The sequence below is a fragment of the Vanessa cardui genome, chromosome 9 (genome assembly GCF_905220365.1).
Source record: "Vanessa cardui chromosome 9, ilVanCard2.1, whole genome shotgun sequence".
Classification (NCBI taxonomy): Eukaryota; Metazoa; Arthropoda; class Insecta; order Lepidoptera; family Nymphalidae; genus Vanessa; species Vanessa cardui.
Genome location: NC_061131.1, coordinates 8,713,445 through 8,737,914, shown reverse-complemented (window position 1 = coordinate 8,737,914; position 24,470 = coordinate 8,713,445). Strand labels below are relative to the sequence as shown.

At 32.3% G+C, this 24,470-nt stretch overlaps 2 protein-coding genes across 3 annotated transcripts in view; one reads left to right on the top strand and one right to left on the bottom strand.

Moving 5' to 3' along the window:
* The window catches only part of LOC124532289, a 159,706-nt gene that overhangs the window by 73,692 nt on the left and 61,544 nt on the right, over window positions 1–24,470 (top strand). The window lies entirely within an intron of this gene.
* Window positions 9,100–14,610, bottom strand: LOC124532288. Of its 2 annotated transcripts, none has more exons than XM_047107113.1 (3): window positions 14,373–14,610; window positions 12,588–13,160; window positions 9,100–11,818 (listed from the first exon to the last, which is right to left on the bottom strand). In XM_047107113.1, the coding sequence occupies exons 2-3, from the start codon at window positions 13,158–13,160 to the stop codon at window positions 11,600–11,602; spliced, it is 792 nt and encodes a 263-aa protein (XP_046963069.1). In that variant the 5' UTR covers window positions 14,373–14,610; the 3' UTR covers window positions 9,100–11,599. The 2 variants fall into 2 exon arrangements, with proteins under 2 accessions (XP_046963069.1, XP_046963070.1); XM_047107114.1 differs by lacking the exon at window positions 9,100–11,818 and adding an exon at window positions 11,979–12,245.

Sequence of the window (24,470 nt, the reverse complement as noted above, 5' to 3'; positions counted from 1 at the left end):
TGTTTTGATCTTAGAGGCGAGTGGTACTCACTGTTGAAAAAGGTTAACCATAAAGCTTTGTGAATTATTTTCATATTAGGTCTCAGAAAGCTTCTTAAAGTACATTACAAAATACTAGATTAATTCTACCAACCTAGATTTATATTCTAAGCCAATCATTGCAAAACTCTGTCATTACTGTCTTAACAATAGTGATGTCTGCTAATTCGTGACTGAATCCACGTTGGCTGGTTTACAAAGCGCAAAGTGGCCTTCGTATTTGAAAGAAACTAAACGAAATATAGTCACTTTTGATTCTACTGATATTTTTAAAAATTAAGTCAGAGCTATATAAAACGATTTCGTTCGATTAACCAACGTGAGCTTAAAGCATATTAAAAAAATAATGTAATAACAATAACACATTAAAGCTTTAAATGGTTTAAATGTTCGCGGTATTTAAAATTAATTAGCATTATATCCGTGTAGGGATCACGATTACTTGACTTTATGTTGTAATTAGGCAAGAAAAAACTTTGGTGTTCTTAATAAGAATAACATTTTCGATACGTGAGATAAATCGAATGGAATGTCAATACACTTTTTTCACTGTGATTGACAGGCTTACAAAAGAAAGTAATGGGATGCGGTCTACTCTTTAGTTGTAAAACTCAGACCATGTAACCATAGTCACGTGTTTCGGAATTAAAATTAGTTGCCTGTTAGTACCTTTTAAACTTTATCTACTAAAGTTTTATTATTTTAATAATATAATGTATAATTTTAATAAATGCGAACTTTAATTTGAAAGATCCGTTAAACATTCGAAGATAATAACAGTTAACTGTTATTTTTAATACATGATATTCCTTTTATAGTGTTTATTAACGAGGAAATCACGTATTTCGAAAGGTCATTATATATATTTGTATATTTTTTAACAAAATATAATTTGTTTGACTTTTCATTGAATCAGCATTGAGAACTGTAAAAGAGCTAAAAAATAATTAAAGAATAGACATAACAAACATCGTTAAAGTCTGATTTATTAGTCTTAGTTTTCATAATTTAAGACATTTTTAAAATCTTACGTATCCAAAAATAAAAAAATATAAGTTTTTAAGTGGAGGTTGCAGTTTGATTCTTACGCTTCGGGCTATCGTGTTCCAACTCCTTTTTATTTATTTATTTAATTGAGCACGCTAACAATATATATATATTCAAAACACTTACATAATTTCAGTAGTAGACAATCATGTTCTTAATATATACATCAAAAACTAGCGTACATGACTTTCACAAAACAACTCGACACGGAACAATTATACATATACATATATTAAATTTATTGAATATAAAATTAGAAAAATTAAAACCTAATAGAAAATACCTAAATAGAAGTTTAACAAGCTAAAACTATTTAAATAAAATTTATGCTTAAGTGAAGGAAGAAAGGTTTATTGGTATCTGTCATATAGAGTGTTATAAATAACATTAAATACAAATATGCCATAAAACTAGTTACTGTATAAATCTTGACCGCGTGGAATGGTGGCAAGAATGCTAGCAGCACTTCCTCGTCGAATCGCAATTCCGATCCTCTGGGCAAAAAAAGTGGAGGCAACGATTCAATCGTACTACGCTTCAAGCTTCACTATATCATATTTAATAGCAATAACTGCCAAACGCAAAAAGCTAACTATCTGTTTAACTGACATGAATCAAGAAGAAAAAAGAAGGTGTCGTGTAAAACATTTTTGGTATATTTATAGGTATCGATTCAATAGTCGTTCTAAATTTATATTCACACTTAATAGATGGTAATCATGCTGAATTGACATAATTTTAGTTTATCAGATAATAATATAGCATATAATACTTGAAAAACACCTATTGTGTTTGTAATGGCAAAACTAAAAATCATCACCATCACTAACCATACCTTATTATATTATGTTTTAGTTCTACTACAACAACAACAACAGCCTGTAAATTCCCACTGCTGGGCTAAAGGCCTCCTCTCCGTTTGAGGAGAAGGTTTGGAACATATTCCACCACGCTGTTCCAATGCGGGTTGGTGGAATACACATGTGGCATAATTTCTATGAAATTTGTCACATGCAGGTTTCCTCACAATGTTTTCCTTCACCGATGAGCACGAGATGAATTATAAAGATAAATTAAGCTCATGAATCAGCGGTGCCTGCCTGGGTTTGAACCCGCAATCATCGGTTAAGATGCACGCGTTCTAACCACTGGGCCATCTCGACTCCCACTGGGCCATCTCGACTCGACTTTAGTACTACTAAAGATTATTTTATAACTAGTTATAGTATGTGTAGTTATAAAATCAAATATAAGTTCAAAATACGCTTACACACTTTTGACCATTATTTATGAGTAAATAACGAAATAACAAATACTAAACATGGAAAGCAACACAAACTTCAAGACAATACAATGAAAAAGCAGAAAGGGCACTAAATAAGGAATAAAACTGAATATATATAATATATAATGCCGCTATTTGAAGATAGTACTATCATTTTTACTTTTATATAAAAAGAAAATGGATTTAACTGATATTTAAATCTCTTAATTTTTATTTATTCCGTTGATGTTTAGGTAATCAAGTTGCGTTAGGGACAATGTAATTAATAATTATTGTTATTGAAATATTTTACATAATATACAAGGGGATTTCCCTTAGAAAAATATTTTTTATACTGGTTCGATTTAGATTTGAATCATACTGTTACGGCAAAATATCCCTATATAACCAATACCGCTGTGATGGACTTTTTGTGTAATACAAAAGTATACTGTAACTGTACGTAGCTTACCGCACTGTTGCCTTCCTGTTATGCCTGTTATGTAGATAGTAACGAGTTCGTTAACCTATTTTGTATAAAATTAAAGATTAACATTTTAATTATTACGTTTTCATTATAACAATTGACCTACATTTGTTTGGTAGTCTTATTAAAATTAGAATTTATTAATTTATGTGGAATTTAATTATGTGAGCCATTATACTGACTAGTGTTACCCTTAGTGTATGATAAAGCATATTTATAAAAAGTCCAGCGTAATTATGTACATTTCTCTTGCATTTATTCAGTGCTATCAACCCGCCCCGGCTTCGTATGGGTATAGTACGACATATAGGTACTACAGAATGTCATATTGTACAAAGTTCATAACTTTTGCATTAGACATTAACACACCGCTTTGTCTCTGCTTTTTAAATCTGTAATATCTTTGAACATATTCATTTAAACTACATGATTTAAATAGATTAATGCAGTATTGCTTAAAATCGCTTCCAAATTAGGCCATTCTTTGAGGTAAAAACTAAAGAATAAAAAATGGGTATTGTGAGTTATCCCTATAAGATAGACTTATATACTATCGTGGATTTTTAGATAATCTTTTTAAAATGTACAATTTTGATCTATCTCGTTAATTTCTGTTACATATTGAATTGCACGTACTCTACTTATTACCGTAAGCTGTACACATACACAATTTTTTATTTATATATCTTTCTCAATGACGTTTGAATTCTTGGTAGTAATTTGCCAATTTATATTGAGTACAGTTCTCATCTTCTTCATCTTTAGGCTGGTACCCCACAATACCAGCTCTCTCCTCTTGTCGCCGTCTATTTCTGTGCAGTTTGAATTATCGAAAACGACGATATAAGCTTTCGGACGTTGCCTCTCTTTGAATTCTATCGTGTTTACAACGATGGCAAGGAACTACTTGATATGATGCCACAGTCACATTTCCGCCGTTATACAGTAATTTTTTCAAAAATAAATGCTATTATTGATATTAAATAAAATAATTCTTTAGGTTTTTCGTTAAAGATTACCTACTAACGAAGGAGGTTTTAATGCAATTTACTTATAACCCTGAATTCTTCTGTTAAAGTCCTTTTCAAACTGGTTGTTCATACAAATATTGTTTTAATAATAAAAAAGAATATATTTTGATTCTGATCCCAAAAACGAGTTGACAATAAAGTTTTCAAACTGCGGAAGCAGTAACGAATTTGTCATCAACTGACTGTGACGGCAATAACAATAGCATACTTTAACTAATTTCGTTTTCCAAATTATGGCGAGTGGTAGGAATAAAAAATTAATTAGCAACATTTAAATTTTTTATGCAATATGTCAGTGCATTGTTTAATATTGCAAATTGAGGACCGCCTGCAAGTCGACCTAAAATGAATCAAATTATGAAAGTAGTGCATTCAATCATGCAATTAGTGATGACTCAAAGACAAAGGATGTGACCGAAACCTAAATGCATTTTGACTTTAGGTATTACAAGAGATTTATTTAATAATATAAATTAAGATAAATAAATATGAGACAACATCACAGACATTAGTCTGATCCCAGTGTTAGAAGCTAAAGCACTTGTGTTATGGAAAATCAGAAGTAACGACGCCACAAACACACTGATCCAAGACAACATAGGAAACTAATGTTAATCTTCATCGTCTCAGCTGGGAATCGATCTCGGGACCTCGGAGTGGCGTACCCATGAAAACCGGTAACACAACACTCGACGGAAGTCGTCGAAGTATTTTAATTTATATTTTTGGGTTGTTCTTAGCAAAAATAAGTATTGAAATAAATTTTGATTTATATTTTATATGCTTAATTCATGGTCCTTTGTCACGGTAACAATTTAACCATATAAGATCCGTTCAATATGTCAGAAACCATTAAAATTTTCATAAATAATAATAATTATTAATTTTTTTTTTGTTTTCATAACATAATATAGCCGGTATTTTTTTTCTTACTTTATGCAAACTCGACTAAGTAGGTACCATCCATTCACTAAACGTTCAGGTTTAAAGAATGAATGGGCTAGTGCAACTATAGGCACAAGGGAAATCAGATATCAGTTCCCGGTTCCCAAGGATGGTGGTTCAGGACATCAGAGGTGGTTTAATGTCTGGGAAGTGGTAACCACTTAACATGAGGTGGCCCTTTTGACGGCCCACTTACCAACAGTATAAAAAAGATAATTTTAATTTAGCATTTGACAGTTCGAGTTGTAACGATCTCTTGTCTACAATTTTCAACCAGAGACAAACTTTGTTTGTTTTAAATATGAAATCATATAACAATGTTTGTACGTCTTTCGTTAATACTACATATATAACGTTTATTTTATGATTAATGACAATAACAAATATAAATTAATTATAAATTATGACACATATTTGAATCGAATCGCTAATATCGATTGGTCTCTGGTTCAATGGTTAAAGTCCTAATGACTAATATTCATCATTTAAATGTTAAAAGCTAATGACTAGGCTATTTAATATAATTAAACTATTTATAATGATGATTCAAATAATATTAAAAAATACAATAGTCTTATCTCGTGGGCAATTTATGCATTTAATTGTGAAATTGTGGTTAATGCATATTGTGTCAATGTTAGCGATAGATTCGCTTTGTAAACAAGTAATTTGTATAAACATAATTATATTGTTATTTACATTAAGCCCTTAATTATAAACAAATAAAAAAAAAATTACTGTATAATTTATGTCCTCGTGGAATTATAAGTAAAATGCTAGTAGTATTTCATCACAAGTACACATCCGATCCTCAGGGCAAAAATGAACCAGCCCAGTGCAATTAGACCCTAAAAATTGATAAAGGTTTTGCGTAAACTATTTTTATTATCGTTTGATGTATTAAGATATTTCTAATAATAAAACATATATTTTACAAAAGTTGAATTAAGTTTAAGTAATTATTAATTTAAAGGATTTTACAAGGATTTATTGAAATAAATTATAAATATTAGTGAGATCTACGTGTAATAACGACTTTATTGGTTTAACCAAGGGCGTTGATGTACACAACAGACCTTCGATTATCATCGCTAAAATCTGATGGTAATTGCTGACATATAAAACTATGAATAATATAGTATGACGTGTTAGTACTTTGTTCTTGGCGGGTTATAGAGATCAAACAATAAATACTTTAAAAGGAAACTGATATAATCATCACTATATTATAAAAAAATAAAGACAGGCTTAATTTTCATTGATGTCTCGTGAACCGGCTCATGTTTTCTTCTTGAACGTAACAAGTATGCAGGAAAGCAAATGGCATACAGTTTAATTAGAAAATATGTCCACAGTGCGTCAGTTACTTGCTTATACCGTTACACTACACAAGCTACTGCTCCGTTTTACAAGCCTTTAGGACCGCCTATTTATTTACGTGAAGCTAGTAAAGTTCTCAGTCGGCATGATTTCTTCCAATATCACGAACATTCGTCATATTTCAGGTAATTTATACAAATCCTTCATCAATTATACTTGCCTAAATTTCTATGTAAATAAATATATCAAAAAATAACTTATTCACCTAGATGGGTTAGATGATTGAATTCGGCGTGACGGCGATTTGAAACCGTCATGGGCGCAGGCGATGACGATGTTTTCCCTGTCATAACACAGGAGGGGGAATGGATTTGTGCTTAAATGGCTATCGCAGCGGTTATGGGTAAAATTTTCTTATGTTTTAGGAAATACAACAGACTAATAATAAAAGTACAGTAACATAGATTATATAGAATATTATGTATTACTGTAAGTAAGTAACAGCCATTAAGGGGGTTTGGAACATATTCCACCGCGCTGTTCCAATGCGGGTTGGCGGAATGCACATGTGGCAGAATGCAGGTTTGCATGTATCTAATTTCATCGAAACGATGTTTTCCTTCAGCGCCGAGCACGAGATGAAATATAAACACAAATTAAGCACATATATATAGCGGTGCTTGCCTGGGTTTGAACCCGCAATCATCGGTTAAGATGCACGCATTCTAACCACTGGGCCATCTCAGCTCTTTATATAGCTATTACTGCAGTGTTATAGGTTAAAAAATTTAAACCAACTTTTTTATCGTCTTGTAAAAGATCCGAAGAAAGAATCTTCGGAGTCTGAATTGAAAGGAAAAAAATCAAAGCAGATTGCAACGAAACCTTATTTGTTTTTTTTTATTGTTTTGTTCGTTATGTCTAGATTAACGGCTCTGTCAATGTTGGAAATGCGAATTCCAGTTTAATTACAAGCCTTTATTTTCACAACGCTTGCTGCTTTACATAAGTCTTTTGATCTCGTTTAATGGCAGAATTTGTTGCGTTTTATCTCACTTTTTTCAACGTTTATTTATTTGAAAGTGAATTTAATAAATTAATTGATTTATTGATTATTACTTCCAATAAATATTACAGATATCGCTTCCGTAAAAAAATTTCATCTAGGTATTAGAGATATTAAGGCATTTCTAGTTCTCAATGATTCCAACAAGAAAAATAAATACTATTAGGGGAAAAGTAATCTCTGTGAAGTTGAATAAATAAAATTATAATACATTACACCCTTATTATATATTAACATCCTAGTCTGCGGTACAAATAAATATTCTAAATGGTCTAAGCGAAAAAATATTATTAAGGTTCCTCTTAAACATTTGCAAGCATACGATCCATAGGATAGCATTTGCTGACGGTACCCTGATCCTAGTGTAAAAAAACAAATTCTGCACAACTATTGTGTTTTCGGTGGAAGGGAGGTTAAAACCACGATACGTTCATCTTCCGTAACAAATGAGGTATATTTGCTATACACAACCTGTCGGCTAATTCAGCTACTACTCAAAGGTTTGTCTAGTCGATTATAAAATCATACTCGTATTATAAGTAAATCTGAAGTTACGTGTGAAAAAGATTTATAATTAAAATTAAAATACTTTTATATATTACTAAAAAGAAAACCACAATATCTTGGTCCAAAACGTCAATTTTGGTAATTTTTTAATATTCTTACATTTTTCAAGGCGAGGCTATGACATGGATTGCTTGCATTTTGTCCAGATAAGATAGGTACGATGTTTTTATTGACATTGTGTTTGACGCAAAAAGTTGTAGGAAATGACTATACTCAATTCGAAAAGATTACAATCAAATGTATTTACTTAACAAATTATCAATTATCAACGCTAAGATTCCTCCTCCTGCATCAACCGTGTGTGACGAACGGTTTGTGGGAAACTTGTTACCTTATACCCCTGATAACGCATATGTTAACTTAAATTGTACCTTTATGACAAATATTACATAATAATGTATTTTTATTACATAACATTCACAGAATATAAATTTCCTACTGCTGGACTAAGGCCTCCTCTCCCTTTGAGGAAAAAATTTGGAACATATTCCACCACGCTGTTCCATGCGCATGTAGGTTTCCTCATGATGTTTTCCTTCACCACTGACCACGGTGCATTATAAAAACAAATAAGCACATGAATATTCAGTGGTGCTTGCCTGGGTTAGAACTCGTAATTATCGGTTAAGATGCACGCACTCTAACCACTGGGCCACCTCGACCCTTTTAATTTTTCACAATAATTTTAATATTGCAGTTTGATAAGAGTTATTCGTTTTTTAATATTTCTGCATGATAGTGAAAACATCTTAAAGTAACGTATGTTTGTTTTTCTGGTATCTGACTAATGTTATAAATACGAAAGTTTAGATGGATGTTTTTTATGCAATCACATCAGAATCCTGAGTGGATTTGAATTTTGGCACTTATAAGTGCACATAGGCTACTTTTCATCCCAGCTAAGTATACCAAGCATCGGCATACTCTGCTAGACAAACAATGACACTTTCGCATTTACAGTGTTTATATTGAACTGTCAGTATTAGTATTTAAGTACATTTAGGTCTTATAAAATGCATTGCAATATTATTTTTATGACATAAAATAAATAATAAGTTACAAATTTTAGTAGAAATTGTGATTTAAAATGAAAAAAAAAATTAGCTTCTAGTCATTTATTATTTAATAAATTTTATAACGATGACATTCATTTGACTTCATGAATTATATGACCAAAATAATAATTTTCAATTGTTTGAATTGAACTAAACGTAAATTCAAACAATTGAAAATTATCGACACATAAAATTATACAATAGCAAAATTCTATAGACTAGAAACGTTAATAGCTGCCATTATGTATTTAATGTTAGGATTCTATTTAATTAAAACAAATTAAATGCTTTTTATGCGCTTTATAGTGGCCTCACTTGTACATAACTAACATTAAAAACAAAGCTAGAATGATATTATCCTTATCATATTTATCTGAAACTTTTACTTGTGTTAGTAGTTCCATCCGCAAACATCGAGCTGATCTGATGACGCCAGACATGGAAGGTGGATATCGGAAATCTTCTTAGTTGCTAGTTAATCCTCCAGCGTAGGTTTATTTAGATTATTTTGACAAGTTATATAAATGTATATTTCTAACAACAAAAAAACATACTCATCTCTTTACCAATTAACTTATTAATAAAATTCATTTTATTAATTTTCATTTTGACAAAGTTGTATTCTCAATATATTAAGTAAATAAAAATGACCAGACATGAAATGGTACCAACAGATTAATTTGAACAAATATAATTAAAACCTTGCCGTTATAAGATAAAAAGTTGTATAACATAACGGTTTATCCGGAGTAAACTAACATACATGATAAAGGATAATAAAAGATGATGTAGGTGCCAAGAATTAGTTCAAAAACTTAGATATAATTTAGTGATTATATAGTTTAACATTAATCTATAACTACATTTTTGTAAACAGAAATAAAATAAGGAACATTCATTTCAGGTATGGCATAAAATTCATGACTACGATGACAATAGACTCAATTTGATTTAAGTATTATAGTAAGGGTCTTATCGGATAGCCTTAATAGTACTAAAATGATAAACTAAATCATGTAAATTACTAATCTTACGAATTCCTTTATGTTCAAAAACAGAACGCAATTAATTAGTGTATACTAGTATAGTCATGAAATTCATCAACTTACAGTCCTAGCATAAATGAATCAAATATTTTTAATCTCTGCTTTAATTGATAAGAAGATTAAAAGTATAATAGATTCTTTTCCAGCGTTAAAAAACGTTAAAATCAGGTTTATTAATCTAAAATCTAAAGTGTTATCTAAATTACTTCCCTCTTTATATATGTTTAATATAAAATAGGACTAAATACTAATCGAAAAAATACTGATAAGTTACCTATTAGCTACTTTTTTTAATTTACGACTCAGTTACGCCATTTGCAAATAGCTAATATTGTAAGTGCCGCGTTGTATCTAGTAACTATGATTATATGAGTTAACGTTTTAATAATTCAAATTAGCTGCCATTTTTAAAGCATTACTCTTTTGTTTTGCTACCAGCGCGGCTAGTAGCTGTGATAAAAAAATATTTGGTTTCAACTGTCTATGAAAACACTGAAGCCTGAGTAAATCTGTCCAAAAATCAGCAACCTGTCTATTGGTTTTCAAAGTGTTAGCGTTTAAAACAACCTTGAGCCAATATTATAATTTTCAAAGCATGCCATTATCTATGAACTCACCGTTTGCATGCAGTCATATCGTTATGAATTTTTAAATATTTCATAAAGTTTTGTAATAAAGCGTATCCAATGTCCCCAAATGTTTATAACTCTATTTAGTTGAGTAACGAGTGTACAATAGGCGTAACAAATTTGTTTGTTCCTGGCATTAATTATGGTAGGTATCCATCTTAAATTTATAAGGAAATTTATATTTATTTCTATTACGGAAACACATGATGAAGCAGAAAATATCGTTAGGTCTTTGTTTTAATTCCCTAATGAAACTTGGGGAATTAGTAATAAATCTAAAATGTTTAAATAATACAACACTTAGTTTTTGACGAATTGAAATAATGTTAAACAAGTTAAGTAAAAAGGGATTTGCGATATTCAAATTACTAGCTGCCCGCTCTGACTCTGAAGGAATTAAATAAAAAAAAATTGTTAATAAAACTTGCAATCCGATCGCAGCGCCACTTACCGGTTGCAATCTGAGCCACCCAGAGACACACTCAAACACGCTCAAAATATTCATCTGTCCAATCATTTGGAAGGAGTAGAGTGACATACAAATTTTTGAACAACTTTTTGTATAAATATGTTATGGAGTAATGATTATTATTTATTTAACTATTAGTGTAGCTTTGACGTATGGGATTTTATCTCTACTTCGATGTAGGTATATAACACGATTTAATAACGATTAAATAAAAATTTAAGATGACTTTTTACCCGAATTATTGTCTCTTTCGGCTTGTATTTTCACCAACTTTAATATTAGCCAACTTGTTATTATAAGAACACATACTTTAACAAATTCTATGGATATTCTAACTATGTTAGATGAAATTTTCTACGGTTTATCTTTTCGTTCATATCTGTTTTATTGTTATTGCATGTTGTTTAAACGTATAATAATGTAAGGTTGTCTTAAACGTTAACGTAAACTATGTATATGGTTGCTATCGTGAGTAGGCATTACTTTAGTTGCATTTGCGAGTTACTATATAATTGTTTTTTTTTATTGTAAATCGTTTTCTACTTCCTAGTGTCACAATGTTACTTCTGTACGTTCTAAGGTTTTGTTTTATTATACTTACTAGCTGCGTGAAGAGATAAACCTCGGATTATAATCAACGACTCGTATTAGGTGCATATGCTTTTGCGAATTCTTCTAAAACTTGTTTTACTATTTTCGGTTTACATGAAAGCCCAGTCGAAAATGTCTTAGGGCAGCCATATTTCGTGAAGCAACTCTGTTGAATTTGTTTGGTTCCCGTATTGCAGCATATAATAATGGCAGCCTGGCAAATGCCGGGCCTAGCTATTGGTGCTTCAGTTGACGGTTCCATCTGTAACAAAAACGTTCTGATTGTAAATGAATGCGTACTGTACAAAAGCAATTTATAAAAGAAGCGAATACATCCTTATTATCAGGATAATTATTTTATTATTTTGTAAAACATATTCAAAGTTAAATAGCAGCTAATTTAAAAAATATATACTACCACATACTGTCCTAAAGAGAACAAACACTATCATTTTATCGTATTAAGTAGATTATCACTTCGATCTAATAAAACAGAGTACTTTACGATGCATATGTAGTAATAAAAATACGATTTCGGTAAAAGTTATTTATTAAATAACATTCATCCAAAAATAAATTCAAGATTCTGATTATTTATTGGTTTCATTTTCATACAATTTCTAGTGGAATATTCTTGATTGTATTTTACTTCTGCTTGATTTTTTATTCTTGCAAGTAGAGTTATTACACTGTTAAAATAATTATATACATATGTACATCAGACAGGCAAAGTATTTCCTAATCTATACTATTCCTTCTATTGTAATATAACTATTTTTCATTTTAACGGAGAATAATGTGGGTTTCAAAAGAGTTTTCATTTATTATATTACTTATTAAAATTCAACTTTATGTATTCCAATAAAATAAATATTATATATTTGCACAATGTACATACCCGATACACTTAATACTTTGTTTTTTTTTTTTTTTTTATTTTGTTTCATTGAAATGGTAACAAGATGCGAGCAAAAGATAAACAAAAGCGAATCGTCTTTTTAGAGAAAAATAAATTACATAAATTTTCTTACCCCTGCTTGCGAGCTACCGTGCTCAACAGGTGGTGGAACTGGTACAGACTCATTCGTTTCCATGGGTACAAACGACACAGGTCTAGCACCATCATTACCGTCATCTATATCTTCTACTTCATCAGGCACTAAACCCCAATTCATGTTAGCGTCATCCATATCTGGCCATCTATCGGTTAAATTTACTTTGTTTGGTTTTTCAGTGCAAGGTCGCGTGTGTGGCACCGGGTAAGGAACAGGGTACGGTACGTAAATAACTTGTGGTGGAGGTGGAGGTGTTGGCGGTCGCTTTACGTATAAGGAAATTTCATCCAACAGCCTCACTATCCGGTTCAGCATCTCATCTTGATGACGACCGTACTCTCGTCTATTATCGTAATAATAAGGAGAAAAGTCGTAATATGACTGTCTCGACTTCCGGCGATGTCTCATTTGATTACTATTCGAATCTCTAATGTTCTTTATTAAGTCGATGCTGTCGCTGATATCGGTGTCGCGATCCTCGTTGAAGTCGTGCAGGTTTCGTCCATTGGCAAAACATAACATCGGGATTAATAATATTAAGCACCTCATCTAAAAAAGAATAACAAATTATATGTATTACTTATCACGAAGTAAACGTAAATAATGAGAAAATATTTTATCGTTACGTTTTGATAAAAAGTAGTAATACTCATATACCTACCTAATAATTTATGTATTATGTCAGTCAGAAAATTAGTATATTATAAATATTTTTATTGGCATATTACAAAGTTTGAGTAATTATTAAATTATAACAAAAATAAAAGAAAATATTTATTAAATTTTCATTTCATAGAATACATCTAAAGATTCTTTCTAATTCCATAGATCTAATTGCATTTTTGATGGATCGATGAGATTCGGTGCCATAATTCTAATAGGCCTCTTTTTATGTACACTCCTATTCCCATTTTTAATATATCAATTTTATGTTAAAAATGAGTATCGGATGCAACCGGAAAAAGAAAGCGCCACATACAGGTTACTTTGACGTTTGCCGTTCGATTCTCTAAAACATGGAACGAGCGTATTATTTATTTGCAAAATAGCAACTTTTTTGTTTAAGTCAATATAAAGTGAAATCATTAAAACCGTGAAATGGCATACATTAGCAATGTATAATTTTACTAGCTAATAAATAGCTATTGTATAAAAAAAACATGTAAGTATAAACATATACAGTTCCATTTTGACCGATCTTTCAATACTGGTGAAATCGATAGAGAGTGTCAATAAAATATTGCCTCTCGGGTGTTACTACTAGTTTTTTTTTATATACTTGTCAAAGGGAAAATAAAAAACTATACTAATATTTTCCAATTCATCTTCTCGCAATGTTTACTCAGCTATAATTGGGTAAATAGTACTATTAGCTATATCTGGCCGACTTCGCCCGTAACATAAATACTGAACTTCATGTTAGATGAACTAAATTCCATTTAATACTTATCGGAACAGATGAGTAAGCGACGATAAACATTACTAATAACTATAGTACTAAATAATGTAGGTCATGATATTACTGACACTTTGTTTACAAACAAATAATTAAGGTAAATTAAGGTATTCACAGATATATTTTCTGACTGACATACGATAAGACAAAAATAATATATTTAAAAAATCTATATGTCTACCATATACAGCAACATATTATATCTTGAAATAAGATTGTCGCTTTTTAGCATATTTAAAATACAAGCTTGACTTCTTACAAATGTCATACATAATTAACCTTCAAATATGTATAATTATAGATACCTTGAAATGCTGCCTCAAACAAATGAAGGATAAATGTTCTCTATAACAGTAACTATGTTTAACTTAGTTTTTATTATTATCTGTTATTCGTTCGAATACACTTTAAATCGAGTAAAAATGAACGCGCACGAGTTTATGCTGTTACGTTGAACGACTGACTAAAAGGGGGAATCGGCACGCGTGCTAGCACAATCGTTCAACTACTCACTAAATCAGTCTGAGTCATTCGCTCACTCATTATATTATAATGTGCTACTCGATCTCTGGCGAGTCTCGTGTAAGAGGGCGCCAGTTATCTGTGACATGTCAGTGTGTTGCATCTGTGAAAAATGTGTATATATAGTGTGATATAATTTGTGATCGTGAGACTGTTTCGCATGCATTAGCATGTGTGACATAATATGAGGAACTAAAGGAACGAAAGATTACGATTTAGGTTGAATGCGTATATCGTAATTATTCGATCCTCAAATTCATTCAACTGCATTATTTATGTAATATATTTTTTGATTGTACTAAGTTACCGGTAGTTAATAATGAACTGATAACGTCTTTATTATGTTAAAGTATCATCTATAACAGAATAAGATTAAATTAAAATATTGTTAAAATCAAATCATCAGGCCATAAGTTACAATTCACAGTAATAACCTTGCTATAAGTTGTGCCTCCACAACGATAAAGGCTCAAAAAAATTAGCTGATTTTTTGTTTCAAAGGTGAATAAAGCAGTGTAAAGTCAGGTACAAGAGAAGTGACGTCTTCAAAGGCTCCTTCATATGATTTGGCATTGAGAAGCATGATCCTTTTTTCCGGCTATTCAAAAGTCATCTGTAGATAGTGCACTTCAAATTCATCATCACTATAATTTCAGCTGAAAACGTTCACTGCTCGAATGTGCCCTCTGAGGATATACAAGATGGCTGGTCTTGCGCTACCCGCATCCAACGACTTCACAGTTGAGTTCGGCAATTCTTCGGTCTATTGCTTTGGTTCGCCTGTGCATTTCGCTATTTCTGTACGTTAGTCTCTGTTTCATCATTTGATCTCGCAAGCAAACTCTGAACATAGCTCCTTGTGTGACCTTGAACTTTCTTGTGAGATTCACGATAGATCTCTATTCAGTAAGTGATGTTTTGGGACGAGAGGGAGTTACGTGGCTTCACGAATGCTGCCTAGCCGAGTTGGATTCGAATAGTTGGAAAATCAATCCTATTTCATTCTAAGAATTTTCAGTGCAATGATTTTTCTACCCATACCTTTGACTTTACGAACCTTGCCGCTAGATGAGATTCATTGTCATGACAATTGGAGATTATACTTACACTTCTGTCCGTCTGTCAACTTCTGGGTTTTGCTAGTATAATATTCATCTTCTTATAAACAGCGTTGTTTGTATAATGTTAACATCGGTCTTCTTGTTTTTGTTTAGTATAGAGACCGTATATTGAAACTGGTCGTAGTCATTGATTATGTGGTGTACCTGCTTAATGTAAAGTTTGTTACGTCACTATTAACGCGTCAGTATTTTATGTTTCCTTATTGGATACGTAGTTGTAACAATAAAACTAAATATATCACTATGTTCAAAACTTATAGATAAGCAACTGAGGTATTCAATGACGTAGTAACAAATCTTTGGATTTGGTCTTTAAAAAAACTATGTTATTGAAAATACCGATTACAGGTATGCCTGAAAGATACATTTTATTTCAAAATCATACATGTTTCATACATTCATTCACAAAGACTTGCCTCCACGTTAAATTAATTTACCTTATATACTATACTATATACTAACTGTTGTAATACCTTAATTTATTTGTTGAGGAAAAACATCACCAGTATGCAAAATATGCTATATGGGACATAATGAAGGCCTTTTGTCGTGTAATGCACAATACGATTCTTTCGAAGCTTCCTTCCTATTGCTTTTCCAGGAAATTATGTTCCTCAATAATCAAATTTTGGAAAATCAGAGCACGAAATTCGTCGTGACTCTGACAATACGATAACATCGGTATTCCATCACCTATTCTGTTTCTACATATCAATCACATGTTGCAAATCGCTTTATTTTGCTGATATGCAGTCGACCATCATAATGAGTTGCCAATTAGGTGCCACATATAAATGTTTTCTTGAGTATCCCAATACACTTCATAAACAATTTAATTGTAATGATTATTATTTAATAGTAGTGGGTGTCATTGCATATTTGTCGCATCGCTTGACCTACCACTGGACGAATTTATATAAAGTTGATGATAATATGAAAAAATACAATTACTTCATTATTATTTTATAAATTATATGAAAAATAAAATGTATAAATGATTACTCAGGCACAATTTACGTCCATTGAAGAGGCGGGTATTATTCTTATTTGCTTTTACAATTATTAATTACTTAAACATAATAATTTATTGGATTTATCCTCTTAAAATATAAGAGGAAATAATGTTGGAAAACATCTTCACGGGGACAATAGAATTATTTATGTTCCAAATTTTATATACCTAGTATATTATTGTTATGGAAAGTAACTCAACAAAAATGATATTTATAAGGATCCAAAGTGGTTTGGCCTTTGCCGTTTAGTGACATTTTCATTCTTGTTTATCATCATTTCGAATTCATTATCAAATTCTAAAAACGTCGAATAATAGTATCGAAATTTAATACTTAATTAATATGCTAAAGTATTATATAACATATTAATTGATTATCAGTTAGGTTACTGTTGAAATGCATGGTTTACTAGCTAATATCGTATTACAAGGAGCTTCCATGGATGACTTACTAACGACCTAGTAATATTAAAAAATATATTAAGGATGCTATTGTAAAATAAAAAAGTAACAAGTAATTATTCCATCCATCCATTCCATCTCAACTTAGAGCGTATACATTAAATAATTAAGATCCACTTCATTATTTATTTACCGTAACCAAAATCAATAATAACAAGCGTCAAATGAGCAAGAGAATTTGTACTGCAAAAATTACAAGCTCAAGAACAAAGGACTTAGGTATTTCCTCGAGACAATTGCAAGAGATTTGACGTACTTTTAAAGTCATACAAGAATAATAATATATTTTTATAATGCAACTATTGGCCAATATTTTTCTAATCTAAATGAATACAGAAACTCAAGATTAAGCCTTATAAATTAATAACTACGCCAACATGATACAAACAACTTGAAATGTAAATATTTATGTAGTTATAAATTATTTGTACACACACACAAAGCGGCTGACGAGAGTCCCGTTACTAAGAAGAATTATTGTAATGCTTTATACCTACACTTCATTCGGAGACAACAAAATAACAAAGAAAAACATTTATTCAAAATATTATTAAATTATTATTCTGCTGCTGGTTTTTCATTTCTTGATATAAACTCCCTACTGTACTGATCTACAACATCCTTGACTTGCCCACTATTACAGCGCAAATATAATATTATAGAATATTTCCAGCCATTCGAACGAGTACGTTATCTTACGGATATTTACATAACAGCATTAATAGTATTTGTAATAGTATCCAGACGACTGTTATTTATGAATAATAACGGCTAGAATTTACCGTACATCAAAACTTTATTAATGGATCTAGAATTAACTAGAAGCATCTACACATACGAGATGATTAATACAGGTGTTATTCTCAGAGCAACCAACCAGTGCTAGTCATTAATCTTTCGCTTGGACCACCCGAATGTAATGATTATAAGTAAATAATACATAATACACATATAATAGTACCTACAAATAATTTTGCCGTATTATATTGGTTTTGCTTTATTTCACTTTATTTAATAATATAGTTTTAGAAAAGGGTAACCCATAGAAATTTGCACCTTAAGAAATATTAACCATTCCTTACAACACCAAATTTATTTGTGGTATAAACCTTGAAACCCTGTGTTTATACTGGAACTCAACAATATCTTTGGCAGCAGAATGTGTGGTGAGTGGGTGACACCTACTCAGATGGATACAAAGCCATACTATCAAGTAAAATCACTACTATGCTAGGCTAACTTCCTTTACAGAAGAGAGTTTGAACCTTCATTCACACGCTACAATGCTTCAATACGGTAGAGAGATATATTGCCGATTCATCATTACATGCAAATTTCCCTAGCAATGTTTTTATTTAAGGCGAAGTATATGAATTTTAAGCTCATGAAAATTTAGTGCTACAATCTTCTTTTGAGATTCATGCTTTATTACTATTGGACTTCTCGGCTCAACGAGATCTGCTAAGACTAAATAAAAAAGGCTTATGTTGTTAAAACACCACCATAATACGTTTTCAATAATAGTTATAAATGAGTTTAATTGGGCTACTCGACAAGGGACATTCTTTTCAAGTCAAAGAAGGTTTAATGAACTGACACACCCACTTCTGTATTTCGAATTGAGAGATGTACAAGTCTCTCAACTTCCTCTGATACATGAAGATAATTTGTCGACATCCTCTTAACTAGCAGTCACAGTATTGAATTATAAACACAATAAATTACTAAGACAATTGCAATTTAAAGCTATGCCCGTCTACTCAATTTTATATGAACTCATAAATCTTTATCAAAACAAATTACGTATTTAAATAAAAAAATGGCGCCTTTCCATATTCATATCGTGTTCCGGGAACGATTAATTTGCGATGTTTTGATGATGTTATTCTACATGAAATTTCAGACACAAGGACAACACCTCTACGTGCTTTTAAATTTATGGGAGTATAACATAAGATTACAAGTTCATAACAGGTATTGAGTAAATCTTGGAAGCTCAGTATTTATTTTATATTTTTTAATGTCTTGTAGACTGAAGCTAAGGACTTACGATCTGCAGCCTTATAAACTTTTTACTAGACCAACAATATCAATTTACGATAATAAAAACATACGTGATTTGACAAATTGTATGTAAAATGTGTATTTTTTTTTACAAGAGAAGAAATAAGAACTGAAGTATCACTTAGCAAAGCAAATGAATTACCGTACCCTTTTCATGAAATTGAACGACTCTTTTCTGTGCTTACAAATTGCCGTGAATGTTTATAAAAAATATAAACAAGAAATTCTCCAGTCCTATTTCGCACTTTTAAATAGCCCCCATGGCTGGATGTTTAAGAGGGATTAATAGAGACTCCCACTCGTAAAACAATGGTACCGTTATAAAAAATATTGCGTCAGTGTGTGCTCGCATTTGCCTCGATAACTTGGCGTTTATTCACGATTGCTGGAACGCAAAACAATATGGAAAAAGCAACGCTTACATTTAAATAAGTATAATAAGCTATTATAATATTAAATGAAATCAGAAAAGTAGTGATTCGAAACGAGTATTTCCTATGCATATGGAGAAAAGATTCTATTCGTATAGAGGCCCATAAACTGATTGTGGTTTGAGCATAAATGTTTGATTTTCCGTTTAAGACGTGAAATTCGCGAGTTCGATCCTGTGTATCCCCTTAGATACTGTGGTATCCAAAAATATCAAAAACATGATCTTGACTTAAACATAAGCTTAAGGGAAATAGGAATTTATGAGTGATTCTTCATCAATTATAATTATTTAAAAACAACCGTAATTTCTATAATTTTAGAGTAAATTGCGGCACTATAAAAAGGACACTGAAAGTTGATATAAATAAAGCCTTTATTATCAACCAAGTGATTTTAAACATTATGCAGCTGTTACTGCTACTGATGGCAATCATTCTGATAAATAACATGCGACAGAAGTGAAAATGCTATCGTTACATTTGCGGTAAAACTAGTGCAGTAAGAGAGACAGCAAGTCAAAAGTCTGTCACCCTCTTTATTAACTACCTGTCGCCCGAGTTTAGTGTTTTGATCGTAACGTGTTCCGTAAAAAAAGTAAATGTCTTTCCTAAAGTTTAAGCTTACTTCATATGACATATCGACATTGAAATTGTTAAAGAGCAATAGATAGAAATAAATATTTATTTTCGCTTATTAGTTGGTATATTATTAAAATACTTAACAAAAAAACGCGTCATTCGTAATTGGTTTAGATTCTATTCGATTTCGTTACTACGCTAACATCTTTGACTCACCCCATCACCTTTTGTTTATAATCTAAGCAGTAAGCCAGTATTACAAGACACGAGGGTCATAACATAAGTCCTCAAGTTAAAAGTGTTTTGGAGATGTATGGCATGGATAATATTACTTACAAGGCGCATGTCTATACTCACTGGTCCCAACTTACCTTTACTTGGCCTATTTCTGGATCAAGTATTAAAATCAGTAAAAAATAAAAATTAACCGTAAACATTATATCTCATAATATGCTCTTTTATATCGGTTCGTTTATTGCTCTATTTAATATCATTTCTTTTCATATTCAATTACTTTACCGCGTTTAAGCAATCTTTAGGCATTATGATGTTTAATCTTCAATTTATCTACATTTACAGATAGTTTGAAACAGTTGCGTTTAATCATAATCGCTCAAAAACAGCATAAGACGTGCAGTCGGAGCACGACAACTTCTTACTTATCACTTAAGACTAAGTACTGAAATACACGAAGCAATCAATACTTGTATTTCTTAGCATTCAACGCAGTCACTGTAATTTTAATTAAATTATACATATAATAAAATTGGTGTGTATGTTTGTAATATTAAATAACTACTTTGCATGTTACTGAATGCAAATCTATGTATACACGCTACATGTACCAAAATATATTTTTTTTACAATTTTTGTGTATCTGCCTGTCAGTCTCTTGATTCCAGTAAATCTCTGGAACAATTAGATCGATTTTGACGGGACTTTCACTGGCAGATAGATGCTGAACAGAGATAACTAAGGGTCTTATATTTTAGAATTATACCGAGAGCAGCCTTCGCAAATGTCATCATTCCTGCGTGAAATCGATTGCCTCCCACCAACAACCTAAAGAAACTATAACTAGAACTAATAAGCAATAGTAAAATCTACGAATTAGGCAATAATTTAAAGTTGCGGGCATAGCTAGTTGTTAAATAAATTGTTAATATCTAGTACTTATAAAAGAATAATTTACAGTAAAGTATGATTTCAAAGTCACATTTGATTCGGTAATTTATTACACTAATAGATCATTTAAAACAGTTTCACGTAACATTTGTCCGTTTGTAAATTAAAACGGCGCCACACTATCGTAAATATGAATATTACTCGAAATATAATCATGCATACAGACATGTCATAAAAATTTACAACTTGAAAACATTTGCTCCAATTTTGTTATTTTGGTTCATCATGTATCATCTTGGTTAATAATATTACAAATAGTTAAGCAGTTTATGAGTATTAATTCTTAATTCTATAGTGCAATCCAAAACATACCTAAAAATTGGAACAGCGAACAAATAATATGAAATTCGTGTATATGCTTGCTTACACAGCGCTTTTCTTAAAAATAACCATAAGTAGGTTAATTGTAATATTTTCGATAATTCCATTAATGATTTTTTTAAAAACAATAACAAAAACCTATAAATATAAAAAATATATATATAATTTTCTACCAATTAACTTGAAATTTTTAACACTGCATCTTATGAAATAAAACCCACTCGGCTTTCTGTCTGTCTATCTGAAAGCATTAAAAAATGAGTACTAACATAAAAACCTTCGGAGAAACACAGCATTATAAAATATTACATTACCTCCTTGATCGATAAAACATAAATTAAACCTTTAAGTTTATTCAAACAGCGATACTCCTTCGTATTTTTTTTTTACGACGCAGGTTCTTTATTTAACTCAGAAACATTGGAAGACATGTGTTCTTATTATGGTTAGTCTGAGACTTATGAGTCAATGACATCATAGTCTCGACAAATTTAGGGTCATGCTTTAAAATTAAAAGGAACATCTGATTCCTTTACGTTTCTTTTAAAATTCTATTTTTTTTATTTGTCGTAGACACATGTGTTGGTATTATGGTACTCTGATTTTATTAGATTTAGTACAAGGACAACACAGTCGCGACATGATTAAGATCATCCTTTAAATATCAAAATAACTTTACAATTTTTAAAATAATTGTTTGTTTTATTTATTTAAAGGGTCCCATATACATAAATTCCTTACTACAATCCCTTAACTCAATTCTTAGTACCAGTCCAATTTCACACAAGCGCAATTTGCAAAATGTGCAATAAAACTGCATGAAAATATAATTGATATAGTAATAGTATAGACGTCAAAGATTGGATATAAAACCCAATCCCATAACCATTAAAATATCTAGCGGCTCTGAGAATTGTCAATAAAAAAGGGTACTAGCTAAGTACCTCTTTACGTGATGGTGTAATTTGTACCTGAACTTGTAACGAAGACTATAAGGAAGCCCTCAAAAAAATGTCTCATGTTAGACTTACACAACAATAATAAGTAAATTAGTGGCTATTGAAATCTCTTAATTCCGTAGGTACAGAAAACAATAGAACTACTGGATCATATTATAAATGCATTTCTCGAAACCCTTATAAGAATAAAAGAAACCAATAAGATCAGTCGTTCAAATCAACAACCGTTTGCTGACTAAGGTTGAGTTGTATCTAATTTATATGTATGAGCATATAACTACGATTGATGAATTTACGTTTTACGTTTGAATAATATTTGCCAAGAAGAACGTTTTAGCTATGAAATGAAAAACCGGCACTTCGGTTGCATAAAAACAAACCAACGCAACCTTTCGCTAAACCTAACGCAACAGCTCGCAACCTCGACAATAGATAAGATATAATCTAATGATATTTAGAATGTTATGGTAGGTCCACACGACACAGACTTGGCTCAGATTTCTATTGAATTTAGTCTGTGCAACTTAGGAGTGCAGACAAAAGTCGCCGAAATGGAAGTCTGAGTTTGGCATAAAAAAGTCGGAGCTATTCATTAAAGCTGGAAGTCTGTAGTCTGTGTGTATCTATCTCCGCATTATTTGGAACAAAATAATTGACCAGTCAATAATCATTAATTGATATCATTTTTTGTCAAAATAATTGAAAGAAGATACTTCTAAGAAAAATGTTTGAAAAGCTTTGCATACTCAAAACTAAAAGCCCATACAGACATTTTGTCGATATACTTTTTTATTCTGACTTACAGTAAGTCTTTTTTTTTTTTTTTTTTCTCGCTGGAAAAACGCGTTACGCGCTTCCCCCATGTGATGGAAAGTGGGGGGGTGTGTGGGACTCCCCGGAGCCCTGGAGGCCGAGTGCGCCCAAGTACGCCGGGTTTACCCACTAAAAACCAGCGGTACCCTCTCCGTCTTTCGATGGACGCCACGGGATCGCTTACGCATGCTACCGTGACGCTCTGACGGTCGGCCCACCTATGCGGGCCTCTAACACCTAGGGGTGATTCCCGGGGTACTGGGACCCCCCTAGTCCCTGCGGCGCCTATTGAGGCGGTGGGAGAAGGTGCGCGTAGCGCCTTTTCCTCCTCCCCGGTCGTCTTCTGCGGAGCGAGTCAGCGGCGGCACTCTCTTCCCGCTCCCGCTCCGCGGCTTCCTTCTGCGACATGACACTTTCGCAGAAGGAGCGCATCTCTGACCAGCACATCTCGCTACCGAGCATGGCGTTGATGATGCTCGGCAGCGAAAGGTCTCCGCCCATAGTCGCCGCAAGGGTGTGCCTCTGGGGCCCCCACGCAGCACACTCGTACAGGGTGTGGTACGCCGAATCCACTGGCGCACCACACTCGTGGCAGCAGGGTGACTCCTCCCGCCGCGCTATCCCGTGCAGGTACTTACCGAAGCATCCGTGTCCAGTAAGTACCTGCGTCATTCTGTACGACAGTGTGCCGTACTTCCTCTCGACCCAGCGACTCAAGTGGGGACGGATCGCCTCCACTGTCGCTAAGCCCGCCGTGGGTGACCCCAGATCTTCCTGCCATCGGACGATCAGGGCTCGCTGGGCTAGAGCCCTGATCCGCCCGATCGCCGACCCTGGACGTTCGCCGCGGTCCCTCGCCTCGACTCGGAACCGGTACACCTCCGCGAGCACCTCCGCCTGGAGCTCCCAGGGCGGATCGCCCGCGGGAAGTGTC